The 19,967-nt window shown below is 42.5% G+C and overlaps 2 protein-coding genes across 3 annotated transcripts in view; one reads left to right on the top strand and one right to left on the bottom strand.

Moving 5' to 3' along the window:
* The first annotated feature begins 8,371 nt into the window (after nucleotides 1–8,371).
* On the top strand, nucleotides 8,372–16,990 carry hacd4 (3-hydroxyacyl-CoA dehydratase 4). 2 transcript variants are annotated; one of them, XM_034676507.1, is made up of 8 exons: nucleotides 8,372–8,387; nucleotides 10,994–11,148; nucleotides 12,709–12,815; nucleotides 12,910–13,037; nucleotides 13,126–13,235; nucleotides 13,320–13,426; nucleotides 14,779–14,913; nucleotides 16,286–16,990. In XM_034676507.1, coding segments are annotated over exons 2-8 (669 nt in total). In that variant the 5' UTR covers nucleotides 8,372–8,387; nucleotides 10,994–11,146; the 3' UTR covers nucleotides 16,366–16,990. The 2 variants fall into 2 exon arrangements, with proteins under 2 accessions (XP_034532398.1, XP_034532397.1); XM_034676506.1 differs by lacking the exon at nucleotides 8,372–8,387 and adding an exon at nucleotides 10,874–10,895.
* The window catches only part of focad (focadhesin), a 44,381-nt gene continuing 38,823 nt past the window's right edge, over nucleotides 14,410–19,967 (bottom strand). The window contains exons 39-45 of the mRNA XM_034676503.1: nucleotides 19,697–19,957; nucleotides 19,498–19,587; nucleotides 19,214–19,391; nucleotides 18,788–18,885; nucleotides 17,904–18,155; nucleotides 17,736–17,811; nucleotides 14,410–16,730 (exon numbers count right to left, since the gene is read on the bottom strand). Of these exons, the coding sequence (XP_034532394.1) occupies nucleotides 16,657–16,730; nucleotides 17,736–17,811; nucleotides 17,904–18,155; nucleotides 18,788–18,885; nucleotides 19,214–19,391; nucleotides 19,498–19,587; nucleotides 19,697–19,957 (1,029 nt within the window). The 3' untranslated portion in view covers nucleotides 14,410–16,656. The remainder of the gene's footprint in view (nucleotides 16,731–17,735; nucleotides 17,812–17,903; nucleotides 18,156–18,787; nucleotides 18,886–19,213; nucleotides 19,392–19,497; nucleotides 19,588–19,696; nucleotides 19,958–19,967) is intronic.

Here is a 19,967-nt window from a genome sequence, read left to right on the forward strand (position 1 = left end):
GCAAAATAGGGGGTGTGGCCTCTTTTTTAGCTTAAAGTTAGAGCTGGCTCAGGATTGGACCAGCTCTTAGTTATACTGCTATAGGCTTCGACTGCCGGGGTAACTGACATCCTGGGATCCTGTCTTTCCCTCTCTCTCCTCTCTCTGCCTGTCACTTCCTTTAACTCTTCCTGTCCCATTAAAATTACTAACCATAGACCTTTCTGGAGTCCCTGAGCTCCCTTGTCTCGTAGGTTCCTAGGTTCCTCTAGATCTCTGCCGTAGACGGCCTGCTGCTGTGGACGTGCCAGACTCCAGCTGCTACAACTACTATCCCTCTCTCCACTATCATCTCTCTCTCTCTCTCTTCATCTCCCTCTATCCCTCTCTCCAACATGGTCTCAGCAGATGTGTGTCTAACATGAGTCTGGTCCTGCTGGAGGTTTCTGCCTGTTAAAGGAAGTTTGTCCTTGCCACTGTAACTTGCTAAATGCTGCAAAGTGCTCTGCTCATGGTGGATTAAGATGAGATCAGACTGAGTCCTGTCTGTAAGATGGGACTGGATCTTATCCTGTCTTGATGTTGGGTCTTTTTTAATAATAGAACATAGAGTGCGGTCTAGACCTGCTCTGTTTGGAAAGAGTCTTCAGATAACATTTGTTGGGATTTGGTGCTATATAAATAAAGATTGATTGATAGTCCAAAATATAAGTTTGGTAAAAAAGTTGCTTATGTTTGAGACTGAGCCAAAACAAGAATCTAAAATGGGCTAAAAGGCTAAAAAACTATACCATGAGTTTGTAGATGAGCCATAGAAATCTAGGGGAAGAGGTGTCAGTGTCACATGGATCAGACAGATCTGGAGCTTTCAGTGCAGCAGGAGTCAGGGAGTCCAGGCTAATTGGAATGAATGACTAGACATTCTGAGGCGATGGTTGGCTGGCAGGGACCCTGAACTCACCACGAAGCTCTGCTGTTGGTGGGCAACAAATTCCCCCATTGCCTGCTGCCAGCATAGTAACACAGACGACTCTGAGCCGGAAACCAGAGATGACTCTGAGTTTAACACTGACACTCAGCTGCACATGTGTGCAAGACTTTAATGCATCTTCGTCTACCAGTAGTTCCATTAATGCAGCATGTTTGGTTTCCTGATCATCTGCATGTCAAAAGGAAGTTTTCCCTGACATTGTTGCAGTGTTCTTACACTTATCTGTCGGGACTTTCATTTCCTTCTTCCTCAAGGAATTTCCCAGAAGAGTAAAGTAAGTAAGTAAGTAAATTTTATTTAGTATAGCACCTTTCACAGAATAAAATCACAAAGTGCTTCACAGGAAAATATCAAACACATTAAAAGAAACAGACCATAGCATAAATAAAACATTAGTCTGAACACAGTGAGTCAAAGGCCTTTTTAAATAAATGTGTCTTCACACGTTTTTTAAAGGCGACAACAGAGACAGCTGAACGAACATTTACAGGAAGAGCGTTCCACAATGATGGTGCCACAACTTCAAAAGCACGGTCACCTTTTGTTCTTAGACGAGCTCGAGGGAAAACCAGCAAGCCCTGGTCAGAAGACCTGAGAGACCTACTGGTGAGTTAGGGGTGGAACAGGTTGGCGATGTATTCAGGAGCCTGACCATGCAGAGCTCTGTACACAAAAACAAGAACTTTAAAATGAATCCTAAATTTAACTGGAAGCCAATGTACGGAAGATAGAATCGGAGTGATGTGGGTTGTCAGGCTGGACTTGGTCAACAGCCTTGCAGCAGCGTTCTGGACTAATTGAAGATGATGGAGGGATGACTTACTGAGGCAGGTGAAAAGTGAATTACAATAATCCAGTTGGGATGAAACAAAAGCATGAATGATCATTTCCAGTTCAGGATGTGACACAACAGACCTAAGTTTGGCAATGTTTCGTAAATGGAAGAAGCATGACCGGGACAACTGTTTTATGTGGTGATCAAAATACATGGACTCATCGAATATAACTCCAAGATTTCTGAGTTTAGACTGGACAGCAGAAGAGACAGAACCAATACACTGAGCAACCTTGGAACCTACAGTATCAGAACCAACAATAAGGACCTCCGTCTTGTCAGCTTTAGCTGCAGAAAGTTGTCAGCCATCCAGTCCTTAATGGCAGTCAGACAATCAAGCAAAACTATCAGCTTGTCTGTGTCATCAGGCCTAAAAGACACATACAGCTGGATATCATCAGCGTTACAGTGATAAGAAATACCTTTGAATTTACTGATAATGTGACTCAAGGGCAGCAAATACAAGGCAAATAATATAGGCCAAGTCTTTAGCTTTCAAAACAACACTTTCACCCACACAGTCATACTCAAAGGCGACAAACATGAACAACATCTCTGTTCTCTGCTCTCTGGGTTTTGGCACTTTGACAGCTTCACAATCTGCAGAGAAGTTTAAAGGAGTAAATCAACCTTAGACTAAAAGGGTGGGTGAGGGGGGCAGAAATAGGAGTTAGAAAAGTGACCCCTTACATCGTCAGTCATGATTACACCCTCAGACTCCGCTGCTCAAACTTGTCTACGTAATAAACTAAGCTGCTGTGCCAAGTGCGTCGAGAGAAACCAAACTTATCGTCTAAATTTCAGAGAACCAAATGACTCCCAACACACAGAATGTAAATGAGTTATTTGTAGAGCAAGCATCTCGTAAATCCCTAAGCTATCAAAGCCTAGAACATAACGAATCGTATTTCAAGTATCTCTAAGAAATGAATTTAACATGCTAACACTTGGAATAACGACTACGATTCATACTGAATCATCATGAACTGGAAATATAACACATCAGGAGTCCGTGTCAAGACATCTGACTGTCTTATTATCTCTGCTGAGAGTTTACCTAAACGTATTTTTGGGGGCTCTTGGCCTTTTTTATCCGATAAAATAGCTAGATAGAGAGAGAGAGAGAGGGAGTTAGAGAGAGAGGGAGTTAGAGAGAGAGGGAGTTAGAGAGAGGGAGTTAGAGAGAGAGAGAGAGAGAGAGGGAGATAGAGAGAGAGAGGGAAGATGTGCACCAAATCATGTCAGGACAGGGAAGCAATCCAAAGAGGACTGTAGCCTCTGGACAAGCTGCAAGCTGAGCTAAACAAGCACACCAAAGTATTTCACCAAAAAACAAACATTCATATCAACACAAAATGGTGTGCAAGTAGAGATTGGTAACCTAGAGTTTCTCTCACCTGCTCCGCTCGTTAGTAATATTGCTGAACAGGATACAATATGAAAATGTACTTAGCCTGCCAATTTAGCATGCTAACAGAAGCTAACCGTAAGGTTTCCCCTCACCTTACGGTCAACAAGCAGAAGCTAAATGTGTCTGGACTCTTTTGCGTGGATTGATTTGACATGACGTGTGATCAGTTTGCCTCTAGTGTTGATCATGTTAATGAAAGTTAATAACCATCGTCAAGAGGTTTTGACCAATCAGAATCAAACATCTTGCACAGCCGGAGGATCAGTAAGAGAGAGGGAGGTAAAACAGATATTTATTCATACAAAATATGGAGGTCCTTTTTTATATATATATGCAGTAGACTTAAAATTATCAACTTATGAACTCTAATCAAAACAAGATCTTAGGAGGATAAAAATGAGCTTAAATATGACACCTAATTGAAATTATGCTCCAAAAGTAAAAAAAATCAAACACCAAAAGGTGCATCTTTGAATGTTTGCACAAATCTTAAATGAATTGACGGTCTCATTCGCAGAGTAGAAACAGCCCTCCTGTTTTTAACTCCAGATCTAAACACTTGTTGGATGCATTCTAGTTTTGCTTATTAGATTCATGCAGTAAACATGTCCAAATGAAATAAGTTGCTTCCTCATGTTGCACTTGATTACAAAACCTCAGATGTGTCCTGCATAAGTGGTGTAAAATAGAAATAGCTCAGCTGACTTGTCATAGCATGATATTATTAATTATTTCCAAACTACTTCATCATCCAGTTCATCTTTTTGGACCAGATTTAAGGGGGGTTTCAGACCCTCTATTTCCTCAAACATTTTGAGAACCTCAGTTGCTCCAAACTGTGACCTGAGCTGAAGTACTGTAAACCCAGCCGAGCCGCACAACAAGGTATTTATAGAGGACTATTTTAGAGGGATGGCCTGAAGGCTGCAGGTCTTGAGGAGATACGGTTACTCCTGGAGTCTACATTAAAACAGCAGGCGGTCAATCATCTCGGGCCAACAGTCAGAACGGATTAAGAAGGAGACTTAAGTTGTTAACGAGGCTAGTGAAGCCTTCCTATCTCTGCTGCACCAGTCCACTATATGTCTCCATAGCAGCAAACATAAATACATGCATATCATTAACACTGAGGTCATGTGTGTCATATACAGTTTTATCTGTGTCTCAAAGCACAGTGAGATGTCTTCTTCAGCAGCAAATAGAGACCTGTTCACTTCGCTTTAGTTCCATGATTGAAGGACCAGTCCACTGATTTTACACATGACGATATGTTTACTCATAAAGAAGAGTACAGCTAAGCCTGTGAAAACAGATATATAATACGGGAGGAGTTCTCTGATCTGCAGAGGCAGGAATGAGTGTTATGTGGTATCAAGTCATACTAAAATAAAAATTAACAGCTTGCTTAAGACATAATTTGGTTTAGTGGCAATAAAGACATTAAGTTCAGACTGAAATGGATGGTGGTAACTATGTTAATTCAATTTAATGTCTAAAAAAATATGACAAAAAGCCTACGGAGAAACGGGCTAGAAATCCAAAATCCAAACAAAAAGGACTGAAATGTGTTGCGAAGGATAAAACTTCCACAGAAATCTACAGAAAGCCTAGACAGAGACATTGACACCAATGTGCTGCTGATATTTGAACAATAAAAAGTCAGGAACACACAAAAGAAGAAAAAATGCTGCAAAACCAGCCATCCCAAAAAAAGTGCTCCAGGCCACTAGGGGGAGTTATCTAAGTTAGCCAGCCTGCAGGGGGAGGATTGGCCAGGCCGAGACAAATGACAGACAGAAATCAGGGTGACAACAAAGACTACTCCATGGCAAATACAGGACTATATGAAATGATACAATACAAAACTGTACGATATCAGATAATACAATACAACTCGAGATGATACAAGACAAGATGAGACAAAATTATTCTGTACAAGACATGATCAGATGATATCAGACAATACGAAATGATCAGTATGATGCATGATGAGATGAGAAGAGATAAAAGGCATTTATATGATACAAGACAAGACATGATGATATCAAACAAAAGAATACAACACTTCACAAAACGAGATACTATACAGGACGAGTCAAGACGATATCAGATGAGACAATGGAGGATAGAAGATGAGATAATGTGATAAGATACCATACAAGACAAGATGAGACAACATCAGATGAGACCAGATGAGGTGAGATGAGATAGGATGAGAGGATACAACACCATACAAGATGTGACGAGACGAGACAATGTGATAAGATACTAAATGTGATGAGATGATGTGATACGATACAAGACAAGATGAGACAAAATCAGATAAGACCAGATGAGATAAGATGATAGGACACTATACGAGACAAGACAAGACAAGACAAGACAAAACAAGACAAGACAAGATGAGACGAGATAACATGAGATGGGATCAGATGAGACAAAATGACATAATACCGGGAGAAACCAGATTAGATGAGACGAGATAAAGTGAAATGAGACCGGATGAGATGAGATTAAACAAGATAAGACCAGATGAGACCAGATAACATGAGATGGGATGAGATGAGACAAAATGAGATAATACTGGAAGAGCCCAGATCAGGTGAGATGAGACAGAGTGAAATGAGACCAGATAAGATGAGATGGGATGTTGCGACAGTACACAAGATGAGATGAGACGAGAAAAGAGGAGATGAGATGATGTTATTGGACACGAGCTCTTAAGATGTGATACCAAAGGATACAATGCAACAAAGTAGGACGCGATTACGAGACGAAAACCTGTGATATGAGACAGTGGGATATGAGATATGTGTTAGTAAACTCTTTCTAACCGAGTTAACATTGACTGGACAGAAGTGGCAGAAAGGTCATTCCACGCAGCATATCTCTGCGGGGTTCCTGAGTGCAGAGCAGCATCTGATACAGAAAAATGATCTGGAATTTCAGAGAGGAAATGAAAGAGCTAACAACAAGCCAGAACCGAAGCGGACTGATCTGTTCTACATCTGTCAGTGTCCTTTCACCAGCACGACGGGGGAGCAGAGATCATTTAAAGTTAGACCTGGATTCATATCCATCATGTCATGTGCTCCTGACTCCAAACGTCCAAAAGGTGTCATTATATGATCTGTGCAAACCCGGAGACGGACATGAACCCTGTCCATACATACCTCCATTACTCACACTCAGCTTTTACTGTTACTTCTTCTTACAGGCCCACGACGACCTGAACTGTCACCTCACATTAAAGACTTTGTATTTCAATTAAAAGTAAAACCTACAAACAGGTTGTGGTTTTGTTGGGAGCAGTGGTGGTTCTAGAGATTCATAACCATTATGTTTGAAATAATCTGAAACCAAAAGAAAAATGCGTTTGCATTTAAATGTGATTTCAGAGTTAGCTCATCAGAAGATGTGTTAGCTTATGTCACAGAAAGAGCTATAGTCAAAACACTTGAATATTGCGTCCTACGTTACTTTGGCAGAGACCACGCCTACTTCAGTAACACTGCCAAAAAACAAGTTGACTGGTGATTGAGTGTTAATATTATAACTACTAGCTTACTCACGTTTGTTCACCCTGTCCGCTAAGCCAACAAGTCAACTGCTTGTGGGGCGGCAGTAGCTCATCCATAGGGGCTTGGCTTGACAACTGCAGGGTCGTCAGTTTGAGTCCCAGCATGGACGAAGTTTTGCAAGTGGACTGGTGGCTAGAGAGATGTTTGATCTCTTGCCTGGGCACTGCGGTGTGCCCTTGAGCAAGGCACTGAACCCAGGAGCTCGGGGTGCGCTGGTTGATGGCAGCATCCTCACTCTGACATCTCTCCCTAAGTGCATGTCTACTGCATGTTTGTGCAAAAAATTGTATGTATATACACCAAACTGTCTGAAGCAAGACCAAAAAATATAACACGAGTGGAAAAATTGAATAAATAGGATTAGGGATAGAGAATAGGGATTAATGAAGTACATTTCTTCTTAATGTCTCAACGGCCAACAGAGATTGACACACTGCTTTTCTGCTAGCATAACTAACGCTACACGCCAATGAGCAAAAACCATACTTTGATGCTAACATGCTATCTGAGTGTATCTTCCCCAACAAGCAGCATTAAGTTACTTTCATTGACTTTTGCATTTTTGCACAGGAGTAATGCACCCCCAACGCTTTGCAGCGCAATGAGAGTCAGTCTTATCAGGCGGGGCCACATTAAGGGGGTTTCCTACAGTCATAGCTAACTCATGAAACAATTGAAAACTCTCATTCAATAGCTGAACAACCATACATTGATCCGTTTCATTAAAAACAGAGTGGCGACACATCCAGTATAACTTGTAAGCGTGATTCTTTACGTACAATAGATATTTATCCAAAGTCATAACTGAAGGCACTGACACAAAAAACATGCTTCATTTAAATACAAAGAAGTCTCTGCCAGCCTGTTAACACACCTCTAATAATTGCCTCTAACATGTCCCGCCTCTGACAAGGCAAACAGCCAATCATAGCTCAGGATTTGAGGAAAGGAGGTTAGTGCCACCCAAAAACATCCCTCATAGACACGCCGCCTCCTGAACCCTGTCTAACTTTTCATCTCTGGTGCATTTCCTGAGTTTTATAACGTGAAAATACTTTGCCAAGATGAAACTGAGGTGAATATTAAAAGCTTGAAATGTTTTTGCAATGAATACACCTTTAAATATCCATCATCCAAACCTTTCACAGTGCAGACGTGTTTCATACCTCCACTGACCTTCACCTTTGTGTATTTGTCTACCACACACACTGGAGGACATCAGACCACACATGCTCTCTCTTCTATTTTAGACATGTTTGTAAAGCCGTGTGGTATCTGGTGTGTGATGTTTTGTTGTTTTATGCTGCAGTGAAATCAGAAAGAGGCAGAATCAGCTAATGAAATATCAAAGTTTTGTTGCTTTTGCTGAATCATTTAGGTTTATGTGAAGGTGTTGTCTTCAGTGGGAGTTGAATGGGACTTAATCTGACATCTTTAGGGTGAAGTGTTTCTTTCCACCACTAGAAGGCAGTGCAACCTCACTTGACCTGTGACTTTCAAGGGTATCCATCCATGAATGACTTGGAATGGAAATATTAAATCCTAATTTGTATATATCTTATCGTAGGAAGCAGGATGGTGTGTGAGAAAGTGAGTGTGTCTTTCTTTCTGCAGTCTTCAGGACAAATATTTGGGCTGTGTAGTATGAGGAAGAACATTTTATAGCACTAAAGTATGTTTTCTGTGGATACTTTGCATAATGAAGTCTGCACAATACTGGATTTAGATGAAGAAAAGAGACGGACTCCATCCTTCTGTCTCTTATGATGTGTATTCTCTTTATTTTGTCTGTATTTTCACTTGATGTGTTTCATTCAGCCTTCACTTTGTAATTTTGATTTGATTCTGAATATTTGGAATCATATCTCAACATTTTGTCTTCATTCTCAGCATTTAAAATTGTAATTCTACACATTTCTGCCACATTGTCATCATTCCATCTTTGATTTCGACATTTCAACTAAAAGCTTCTGTGAGGAACTTTCCTTATAGGTTGATCTTGGAGCCCCCTGTGGACAGTGTATAAATTATCTCAGCTGATTTTGTCCTGTATACTTGTCAGTAATGTTTTTCTTCCGAAAAAATTCTATCCTAGGTGAGCATCAATAATCAGAAATTCAACTCAACTTAAATTACAACTTTCTTGTCATGAAATCACGACTTTAATCTCTTCGTACGACTCATTTCTATTAAAGTTATGACTTTATTTTCATAAATGTACAACTTTATTCTTGAAATCTTATTTTGTTTTCTAAGTTAATTTGGCCCTGACACTCCACTGTGGGCTTCACTTTTGAAAGCGATTATATGAGATAATGTATCGTGAACGGGTGGTTATGCAGATTTAAATCCTGCAGGACCTGCAAAGCCAAGACAGTTTGTCACTTTACACAGCTATCAGAGATGGTTGGGGTCTAGTCGCTCCTCAGGCTGCTCTCACATCTGCTAACTATCATTATTTCACCACTCTCAAGACCAGCCTGAGACCTCTCTAACATTTTTACCACAGTGTCAACAGGCAGAGGGGAATGAGATGGACTATTTTCATCCAGTCCCGTTTCCTCCAGCACTGCAATATAGCCAAAATCAGATCAATGCTTTCTCTTTCCGACCTTGACACATTAATACATACTTTAATTTTCTCACGTTTAGATAATTACAATTCCCTTTACACCTGTCTAAGTCAATCATCTCTACACCGCTTACAGTTAATGCAAAATTCAGCCGCCAGATTACTAATTTGCAACAGCCGTCAATCCCATATCACCCCTGTTCTAGTATCCCTCCACTGGCTTCCTGTTAAATTCAGAATTAATTTCATTATCCTTCTAACCACATACAAAGCTCTGCATGGTCTCGCCCCCGTCACTTCTCCGAACTCCTTGTCCCGCATTCCACCCCTCGTCCACTCAGATCATCTAATCTCAGCCTTCTTTCCATCCCCCACTCAAACTATGAAACAAAAGGTGACCATGCTTTTTCCATCTACGCCCCCTCCATCTGGAATTTGCTCCCTCGAGCCATCAGGTCTGATGAATCTATTGATAACTTCAAAAAACTACTCAAAACACATTTGTATACTCAGGCCTTCATAGAACCTCCCATCTAACCTCTACTGTTGTCTGTCTATTGTCTTGCTTGTCTGATTATTTCTGCATATGTATTTCGTTTCTATCTTGTTTGTTTTTTTATTGTTTTGTGCCTGTGAAGCAATTTATAACTGAGCATTTTAAAAGTGGTATTTAAATAATTTTTTACTTACTTACTTTCTATGGATTGATTTGATATGACGTGTGATCAGGTAGTCTCAAGCATTGCAGCATTTTTTTCAATTCAGCTTTGATCTATTCTATTCTATTCTATTCTATTCAATTCTATGTGGATTGATTTGATGTGACGTCTGTGATCAGTTTGTTCCTGGTGTTGCTTTTGTTGTTGAGAATTCTATTCTGTTATTTGGCTTTGTTCAATCAGAAGCATTCCATTCTATTCTACTTTGATCTGTTCCATTCTGTTCCATTCTAATGGTTTTACCGCAGTGTCAACAGGCAGAAGGGGAATGTGCTGGACTCCTTTTGTGGATTAAATTAACACGTGTGTGATCAGGTCGTCCCTGTTGTTGCTTTTGTTGTAGATAATTCCATTCCATTGTTGTCTGGCTTTGATGAATCAGAAGCATTCCATTCTATTCTACTTTGATCTGTTCCATTCTAACGGTTTTACCACAGTGTCAATGGGAAGTGGAGGGGTTTGACAGACTACTTTCTGTGGATTGATTTGATGTGACGTGTGTGATCAGGTCGTCTCTGGTACAATATAAAATGTGTAATAATGAAAGCTATTTTATTGTTCGCTCTGTTGTGTTAGCGTTCAGTGACTCTCTGATGAGTCTCCATGTTTCAGAATGTGAAGGTTTTTCACTCTTCCCTCACTTTCTCTCCTGTTTCTTACTCCAGACATTCGAGGCATGTTCAGTCTGCTCGGCTCATTGTTCTCTCTCTCTCTCTCTCTCCTGAGGCTGTGTGTTTCTGGCAGTCAGTCAGGTCATAGTTGTATTCGAGAGAGGAGGGACTTCCTGACGTCCGACTCACACACGGGGTGCCCTCTTCCTCCTCTCTGTTAAGTAATAACTGTCACGTTCAGTGTGAGGAAGCGTTTCAAACACACATGTTGCTGTTTTTTTCTTTCTGCTCCAGTTGTGACGGTGTGTAAGAGAAAGAGGCGTGTCCATGTTTACTGAGAGGAAACTGCAGCTGGAAAAATGATTCTCCTCAAAGTCAGACTCCTGGGATCATCACCCGCTCCTCTTTGCCAACACTAACAGACTAGAAGAAGACTTCAGGAGGAAGATGTGAGTATGCTGAGGAAGAGTTTTGTGAGAGTTTAGCAGCAGTTTGAGCTCTTGCTGTGAAAGGAATGTGGTGTTTTTCAGGGCGTGTTGAGGTCTGTCAGACTGATCTCCAGTTTCTGTCAGATTTACAAGGAACAGCAGCTCAAAGAGAGGGAGGTATGGAGGCAGAGGAGGGACAGAAAGACATCTCATAAGAAGTAGAGAATAAAGAAAAGAATAAGAAAGTGATGCACCAAAAATGAACCTATTGTTTGCATGAAAACAGAGTGTGCAGTATTTATATTTTTTAAGTTATTAAACTTAAATGCACTGCTTTTTATATTCTCCGATGTTTTGCATTATTATTTTATTTATTATACTTTCAATAACCAATATTTCCTGCTGTGTTTTATTCATATATGTTTAGTGATTCTTTAAAGCTCCTGTAAGGAGTTTTTATTTGGTTATGAAAGACACTGAAATTAACAGTAGGGCGTCTTTAAGAGCTACAAAAGCAAACCAGACCATCAGCAAAGGTATAAGAAGTATCACTTTGTCCACAGGAGGTGCTAGAATCGCCACAAACAAAGTTCCTCTTAGGAGCTTTAACGTGCTGCTGTTTATTTTCAGATACTTGATTTAATATTCTGTGTTCAATCTATGCCGTTGAAACAGCGTGAGTAAATAGTCCTGTATCGGTCAATCTAGTATGGCACAAAGAGGTGGAGTTGAGGTGGATCTTTAGCCTCCTTGCTAACAGCTACAGTGTTCCTGCCTGCCAGTCAAGTCAGCCACGTCCTTAATTAGGCAAAACTTGTAAGTAATATCTGCAAAAATAATAAGTAATAAAAAATGTCGGCTTTGTACAGTGTGTGCCGATAGAGAAATGAGCTACTCAGACTAAACAGTTTTTTGTATCAGGCTGTAAACATGTTCATTTCTGCTGTAAAGATCGTCTTCTTTGAATGGGTGTGTATGTGGTTTCTGGTGTTTTTGCAGCCAGCCTCTAGTGGACACTCAAGGAACTGCAGTTTTTAACACTTTTGCATGGGCTTCATATTTTAAGATTGGAGTTGCTGCTTGGCACACACGAGCAGAGGATGCAGCAGAACTGAAAACTGGTGGCATGTTTGGCACACTGCCGCCTAGTGTTTAGGCAGAGTATTCCAGAGCGACAGAATTTATAAACTAGACTTCACACGATAATGTTTTGAAGTACATCCTGGTTTCTCTTCTTATTTCATCGCAATTTTATTCACTTATTTTTTCTTGCATTTTTTTTTGACAATCACACATTTTTTAACCTACTTATTTTAGTCTTTTTTCCTCAATGTCCAATTATCTTAAAATAAAACCTATTATTTTGCTTTCTTTTTAACACTTTTTTGCACTCCTTTGACTGCTATAAAAGAGTAGACACGGTCTTTTGACTCTTATGTCTGGTCCTTCTTTAACTGAGTCTGTTATCTGAGACAGGGGACAGGTGAGTAGTTGCACCTGTCCAGGATGTCCAGTGAAAGGCTGGTCCAACCAAATGCCATCACATCAATAATCTTGTTCTTCCTCTTTTCCCTCCCACAGGCTGAGCTTCAGGCTGCTCTACATTTTCTCGTATAACCTGTTCCAGTTCTGCGGACACACCTGGATCCTGGCCAACACCATCGCCAGGTTCCTCATGTTCGGGAAAGGTGAGATTCAGATCCAAGAGAATCTGTGGACCCGAGATGCACCTAAAATCCAGCTCACCTCGAGTGTGATAAATGACGGTTTCTGACTCTGCAGATGCGTTAGCTGACACATTTTACTCCGTGGGCTTCGTGATGAGTCTGTGCCAGCTGCTCTCCATCCTCGAGCTCTTCCACATCGCAGACGGCATTGAGAGAGCCAGACTTTTCCCTCGCTTCATCCAAGTGTGTATCACAAATCAGCCACACATGCATCAATATCTCTTCTGTCATTTGAAGCAGTCTGAGGTTGTTTGTGCTTTCTCTGTTTCAGGTCGTGGAGAAGAACCTCCTCCTGATCATGGTCATCATGTTGGAGGAGATCCAGAGTAAACCTGTGGTGTGTGTTCAGCTCTTCTTGTGGAACATCCTGGACCTGCTGAGGTACAAACATCACTGATCTTCAAGGATCTTTTTTTGTGACATTTGATTCTCTTAACTGAACTGCTGGGGTATTTCTAACGACAGGTATCCCCATGAGCTTCTGTGTCTGATGCAGAGACCCTCCATAACCATGCTGTGGACTCGATACACGCTCTGGATCCCCGTGTACGTCCTGTCAGCAGCCACAGAAGGTGAACCACTGTGTGCACCGCAAACAGAACAATCAATCATTATTTATTTAGCACCAAATCCCAATAAAGGTTATCTGAGGTCTCTTTCTAAACAGAGCAGGTCTAGACCATACTCTATGTTCTATTCTATTATTAACAAAGACCCAACATCAAGACAGGATAAGATCCAGTCCCATTTTACGGAGAGGACTCAGTCTGATCTCATCTTAATCCACCATGAGCAGAGCACTTTGCAGCATTTAGCTAGATACAGTGGCAAGGACAAACTTCCTTTAACAGGTAGAAACCTCCAGCAGGACCAGACTCATGTTAGACACACATCTGCTGAGACCGTGTTGGAGAGGGGGACAGAGGGAGATGTAGAGAGAGAGATGATAGTGGTGAGACGGATAGTAGTAGTTGTAGCAGTTGGAGTCTGGCATGTACACAGCAGCAGGCCATCTATGGCAGAAATCCAGAGGAACCTATGAGACAAGGGAGCTCAGGGACTCCAGAAAGGTCTATGGTTAGTGACTTTAATGGGACAGGGAGAGTTAAAGTAAGAGACAGGCAGAGAGAGGGAAAGACAGGAACCCAATGTGTCAGTTTTAAGCCTATAGCAGCATAACTAAGAGCTGGTCCAAGCCCGTTCCAGCTCTAACTATAAGCTTTATCAAAAAGGAAAGTTTGAAGCCTACTCATAGAAGTAGAGAGGGTGTCTGCCTCCTGGATCCTAACTGGTAGATGATGCCAAAGGAGAGGGGCCTGATAACTGAAGGCTTGACCTCCCATACTACTTTTAGAGACTTTAGGTACAATGAGCAGGCCTGCGTGTTGGGAGCGTAGTGTTCTAGAGGGGTAATAGGGCACTATGAACCAACGGTGCAGCCTGCCTCTGGAGCTGTCCTGACGTGAGCTGTTGTCACTTTCTGGTGTTGCATAAAGGAAGCAGCGAGAGCAGACAGGAAATGAGTTGGCAAAATAGCAGAGATGATAAAATGTCAGGAAGTGTGAGGAGAGTTTATTCCAGTGAAACACAACACATGCTCACACATGAACATCTGCAGAACTGTTTTTCCCTGAATCAAGAACAGATCATCTCAATCCAGAAAGCAGCGTTCAGAGAAGTTATCCTCACGTTTTCCACCCTGAATATTTTTAACAAGGAGAAACCAGAAGTCTCTCTTTGATAGCTTTGCTGTGGAAATATTTCCTGCAAATCCATGCCACTGAGAAAGCTTTTGTGATCATCAGGCCTAGTCTTACTTTACAGAGAACTGATCTGTATTAGACTACAAAAGGAGGATTCTACACACTGTGAGGGGGCTATAAGGATACTTCCTCATCCTAAATGCATCCCTCTTCTTCCTCAGGTGTCACCATATACCAGGCCCTGCCGTATGTCGAGCCAAAAGCATCAGAGTCTTCTTCCTCTGTAAACTCAACAGTGTCATCCCAGCCTCACCTGCCCTTCGCCTTGATGTTCTACCTGCCTGTTCTCACTCTGGGTACGATCATATAATCTTTGTTTGAACCCGAAACTGTCATTAAAAGTGGCCTTGACACAGACCTGCAGGGCAAGGTGGTATTAATAACAGGCGTAAATGCAGGTAGGAAGCTGTGCACAGACGATTGGTACAGTTGAGTTTTTGGATTCACATCTACAGGAGGTTTCATTTCTTTGCAACTGAACTAATAATATTTACATTAGAGATGCACGATATGGGTTATCTGAGCTGGTACATATAACCAATAATAACCGGCTCCTGATTATACATATTTGTATTTTAAAATGTGGCGGAGTTCCACAAGATCCGTGTCCTGTCGGTCTCCATTCCGCTGCGGTCCAGCTCCCTGCTCTCTCGTCTGTCAACACTCACGCAGCACGGAGCAGGACCGCCGGGCAGCTAGAGTCATGTGACCGAGGTTTTCCTGCATTTATAACTGAATCAAGGATTCTCCTCCTCCTCTCCTCATCCATGTTGTCTTTCTGGTCCTCTGAAAACCTCTGACCTGTTGACTCCAGGCCTGGCTCCGCTCATCATGACGGTTTGTTGTTGTAGTTAAGTGAAATACGATCTGGTGATAACACAGAGTGTTTTATTCTGAAAATTAACCGGATGTTTTCATTTTGTTTTGGTGCCTGACTTCCTGTCCCGCTCCATCTGCTCTGTTGAGATTGATGCGTCGTGCTCCGGCATCTGGCAAAAATAGAAGTCTTTTGTATCTGATCCGGAGGGCTCTGACCTAACGGATCAGAGACGCAGATGGAACGCAACAGAGCGGATCCAGTGGAAGTTAACACATTGACTAGAATAGAAACCATCAGATCTGGTGCTGTGACTGACCGGAGATGGACCGGACACAGATCTGGTGGAATTTGGCTGTGAGGTTGAGAAAGTCCCAGACTTGGCGGTCATTTATTCATAGCTTTAGCTTTGGTTGTCTGATAAACTTTCTGCAGTTCAGCACTCACTGTTTTATTGCTAGCTGCGGCTACTGCTGCTTCGTATTTCTTCAATACATCTTTGTTGAGATGCATCTTTGGGTGACTTAAAGATGTGTTGTGTTAAATCTTGAGGACTTTTATTCCTCCTCTCTGAATACGTGCAGCTTATTTTTTTTTTAGATTGCCATCATCTTTTGAAACAGTGAAACCATCCACACCAATGACGCTATCTTTAGTCTCTGGCGGCTTGTTGTTCTCTTTTTTTTCCAGTTTATCAGACTTATATATTGTGCATCCCTAGTCCTGACAAATTCAGGACTAATGTAAATCTTATTGATTGTTTTATAGTTATAAAACACAACGCTGTGCACAAACAGAAATGTGCATGCTGTTTTTTGCCCAGACGTTCAAACACAAGTCTCTGTTTTCAGGAGCGTCTGCAGCCGTGTGGCAGCTGCTTCAGGAGAGACAGCATCACCTGCACAAATGGAACAAGATGAAGAAGAAATGAGTCCTGAAGACTGAACGTTTGGTACTCTGAAGAGAAGTTCCTCTGGACTGATGCCGCCGAGGCGAGAGGATCTTGAACTTAAAGCCACAAAGTGAAAAACATAAGCTTCCTGTTTGATGAACTTTTAATGTGTGTGATCGGGACAGAGTACACTCCTCTTGTTTTTGTCATTCCTGTGTGATTTTAGCAGAGTCCATTATGCTGCAGTGTCTCAGCTGTGAGTTTTTAAAGCTCCCTCCATGAATCTGAGAAGAACCTGTGTTTGTTTTGGTCAGTCATGACTCCTCCGGGCTACCATCCGTACGCTCTGGTCCACACAGCTTTCTTCTTGAACTCAGCAGAGGACTTCAGGACCAACAGGGTGGCTGAAACAACGACACAGGAGGAAGATTTTAAATCAGAAGAGGAGACTTTAACTCTGTAGAGGATGTGAGTGTGTGAGGAGAGACAGGGGTCTTTGTCTTTGTGTATTTAACGTCATGCAACAGGAACACCACCATCAGAGTTTTTACCATATTCATTCTCTAAAGAAAACATCCGTTAATATTCACTCTCTCTCTATCAGACATGATGGAAGCATTCCCCTCCTCACGAAAACATTCAAATAAAGATTTTCAAACATTAAGCCTTCATTCTTTCTTTCATTCATTCCTAAAGTCCATAACTCAAACGGCGTCATCACTTCTGTCTTCACAATTTAAAGGCAACAGTAACGATGATACGTGAGAAGTGTCTAGTGTTTCACTCTCATATCGTGTGATATGATAGCTTTGCATGTAAGTGCACTACAAAAATGCACTCCTGGTACAGTGCATACATGGTATGTTACATATAACTCAGCTGTGTTGAATACTTGACCCTGATTTGTCGAAACCCCATAACCACAGGGATTCATTCTTAACAGCAACGCAAAGAACAACCTGATCACACGTAATATCAAATCAATCCACAAAAGTAGCCTGTCACATTCACCCTCTGACTGTTGACACTGTGGTAAAAATGTTAGAATAGAATGGAAAGGAACAGAATGGAATAGATCAAAGCAGGAAGGAACAGAACACATTTAAGCAGAACGGATCGGAACAGATCAAAGCAGAACAGAAAAGAGCAAAGCAGAACCCATCAGAACAGTAGAGAGCAGAACAGAACAAAAAGTAACGGAAAAGATCAAAGCAGAACGGAACAAAAGAGATCAAATCAGAATGGATCAGAACAGATCAAAGCAGAACAGATCAGAACCGACCAACGCAGAACGGGACAGAACAGAACAAAGCAGAATGGATCAGGACTGAACAAAGCAGAATGGAAAAGATCAAAGCAGAACCGAACACAACACATTGTATATTATCTGCTGTGTGTCGTGTTGTTACCTTTGGCGGCATCGACGGTGGAGGCAGACAGACTCTGTTCAGGACCTTCTGTGATGCTGAGCAGCCAGTCGATGAACTGAGACACACATTCATTTCTGTTATCACCATGTTCCACTCCAACACTCAGATTTATACACCACACTCCGTCACTCTGTCCATCAAACTGACCTTGTGCCTCTGGCTGCTCCAGGGCTCTTTGTCCAGCAGCACAAGTAGGCTGTGGGACACTCCCAGCATGCACTGGGGCAGGGCGCTCTCAGCAAACGATTCCTCACCGTACAGACTGTGCTGCAGAGTCTGGGGCTTTGTTTCTGGCTGCCACAGGAACCACTTGTTCCTGATGCCGAGCAGGAGGGGCATGAAGTGGTCGCCCCAGGACACGACGGCCGCAGCAAAGACCTGGAACAGAAAGTCTGTGGCCTGCAGAGACGAGGAGGACGACACGTGCATGAGGAATATACGCAAAACAGAAGACTAGGACATCAGAACGTTTCAAGGGTGAAACTTTAGAGCTTTGAGATCCACCCTGTGTGTGAGAGTGAGGTGTGGTGCATCCTGCAAGCCTAACATCGGACTTCCACCAGATCCGTGTCCTGTCTGTCTCTGATCTGCTGCAGTTCCAGCTCCGTGCTCTCTCATCCGCAAACACCCAGGGCTACATTTTCAGAACGCAGCATAGAGCAGGAACGCCTGACAGCTGGAGTCATGTGACCGAAGGAGAAACCTCTGCTGACATTTTGAAGATAAGGCGACCTCACATGGCACTCTTTCTCCTCGTCTTTCTGTCTCTAGAAATCTGACTTAAAGTTTTAAAGTAGAAAAAAAAAACAGCCAGTCTAAAACCTGTTTGCACATCCAGCATATTTGAGAGAACACACCCAGCAGGAGCTGCATGCCAAACCTCAGGAATGACAGTCATGCCTGAGCGGCCCTGAACTCTCACTGACGTGTTAAAATGTAGATTTTTTCCACAGGATGAAAATCATCCAACAACGCTCTCAGCTGCAGCTCAGAAACAAACCACATCTGATCATTCAAAAGAAGAAACAAACCTGTTTAGTGTCTCCACACGTGACGGTCGCTGCACCATAGGCAATGTTTCGGATGAGTCCCATCAGCTCCAGCAGCCACTCCATCCGCTTCAGGACTCCTGAAGCAAACACAAACCGGATCAGCACGAGGACTCTCTCCCCAGACGATGACACAACAAAGATGTGCTTATTTGTTGCGCTGCATGAAGGGGTGGTAAGATACAGAGGGACACTTTGTGTTGCATAGACGGTTTAGGGTGTTTTCAACCCTGGTGCCCTCTAGTGGTTGCATCAAGAATGTCTTTGCAGAATGCAGGCAGCATTTCAAAGTTGATAGATTACGTCACAGGGTGGAAGCAGATGTCAGACTATGTAACAGGCCCAGGTTTAAACTTCCCTCACATGTGTACTGATTCCTCCTTCAGTGTTCGCGTGCACGCTCTCTACCTGTGTTGGCGTTGGCTGCAAGGCGACACTGGTAAAACGTCTGCAAGAGGAGCCAGCCCACCTTGCTGCTCGACCAACCACGGAGTACGCCAGCTATGATGTCATTGAGACTGAGGAGGGGGACTCTGCCCTGAGAGGTCAAATAGGACAGGATGAAGCAGGTCTTCTCCATCTGAGTCTGAAACACAGAGTAGGTTTGAGTTTTTATTCCCATTGACAATTCTAGGATGTAAAAATGCTCCCGAAATGAACAAGAAGTAAACAACGAAATCTTTACACTTCACCTCTGAGACTCGAGCGATTCGGTCGATCTCTGTGTCAGACAGCTCAGACAGACATTTAGTGATCCCCACGTACAGGTCCACCTCCTTGTCCTACAAAAAAGAATCAGCACAAAACCATGAGACCACGACTTTAATTCATAAAATATTGATGTTTACATATGAGACGCTTCATGAGAGCTGAAGTTGGGTTTCTTCATACCTGGATGTGGTCCGGCAGGAGGGTGAAGATCTTCTCGGTGGTGGAGCTCAGGATGCTCCAGCAGCTGTTGGGGGGGTTTGGGAGGGCCATGGCCTGAGCGAGGCCCCGCAGCATGGAGCGACACAGAGACAGACGCTGCGGTCTGAGGTCGTCCTGGAACTGCTGCAGACCCAGACTCTCCAGGTAGACCTGCAGCTTGTCTTCAGCGACATGCTTCATCCACAGACCTAGAGACTCATACAGGTGAGCCCGAGTCTGGGGCTGCAGGAGG

The sequence above is a fragment of the Notolabrus celidotus genome, chromosome 23 (assembly GCF_009762535.1).
Source record: "Notolabrus celidotus isolate fNotCel1 chromosome 23, fNotCel1.pri, whole genome shotgun sequence".
Classification (NCBI taxonomy): domain Eukaryota; kingdom Metazoa; phylum Chordata; class Actinopteri; order Labriformes; family Labridae; genus Notolabrus; species Notolabrus celidotus.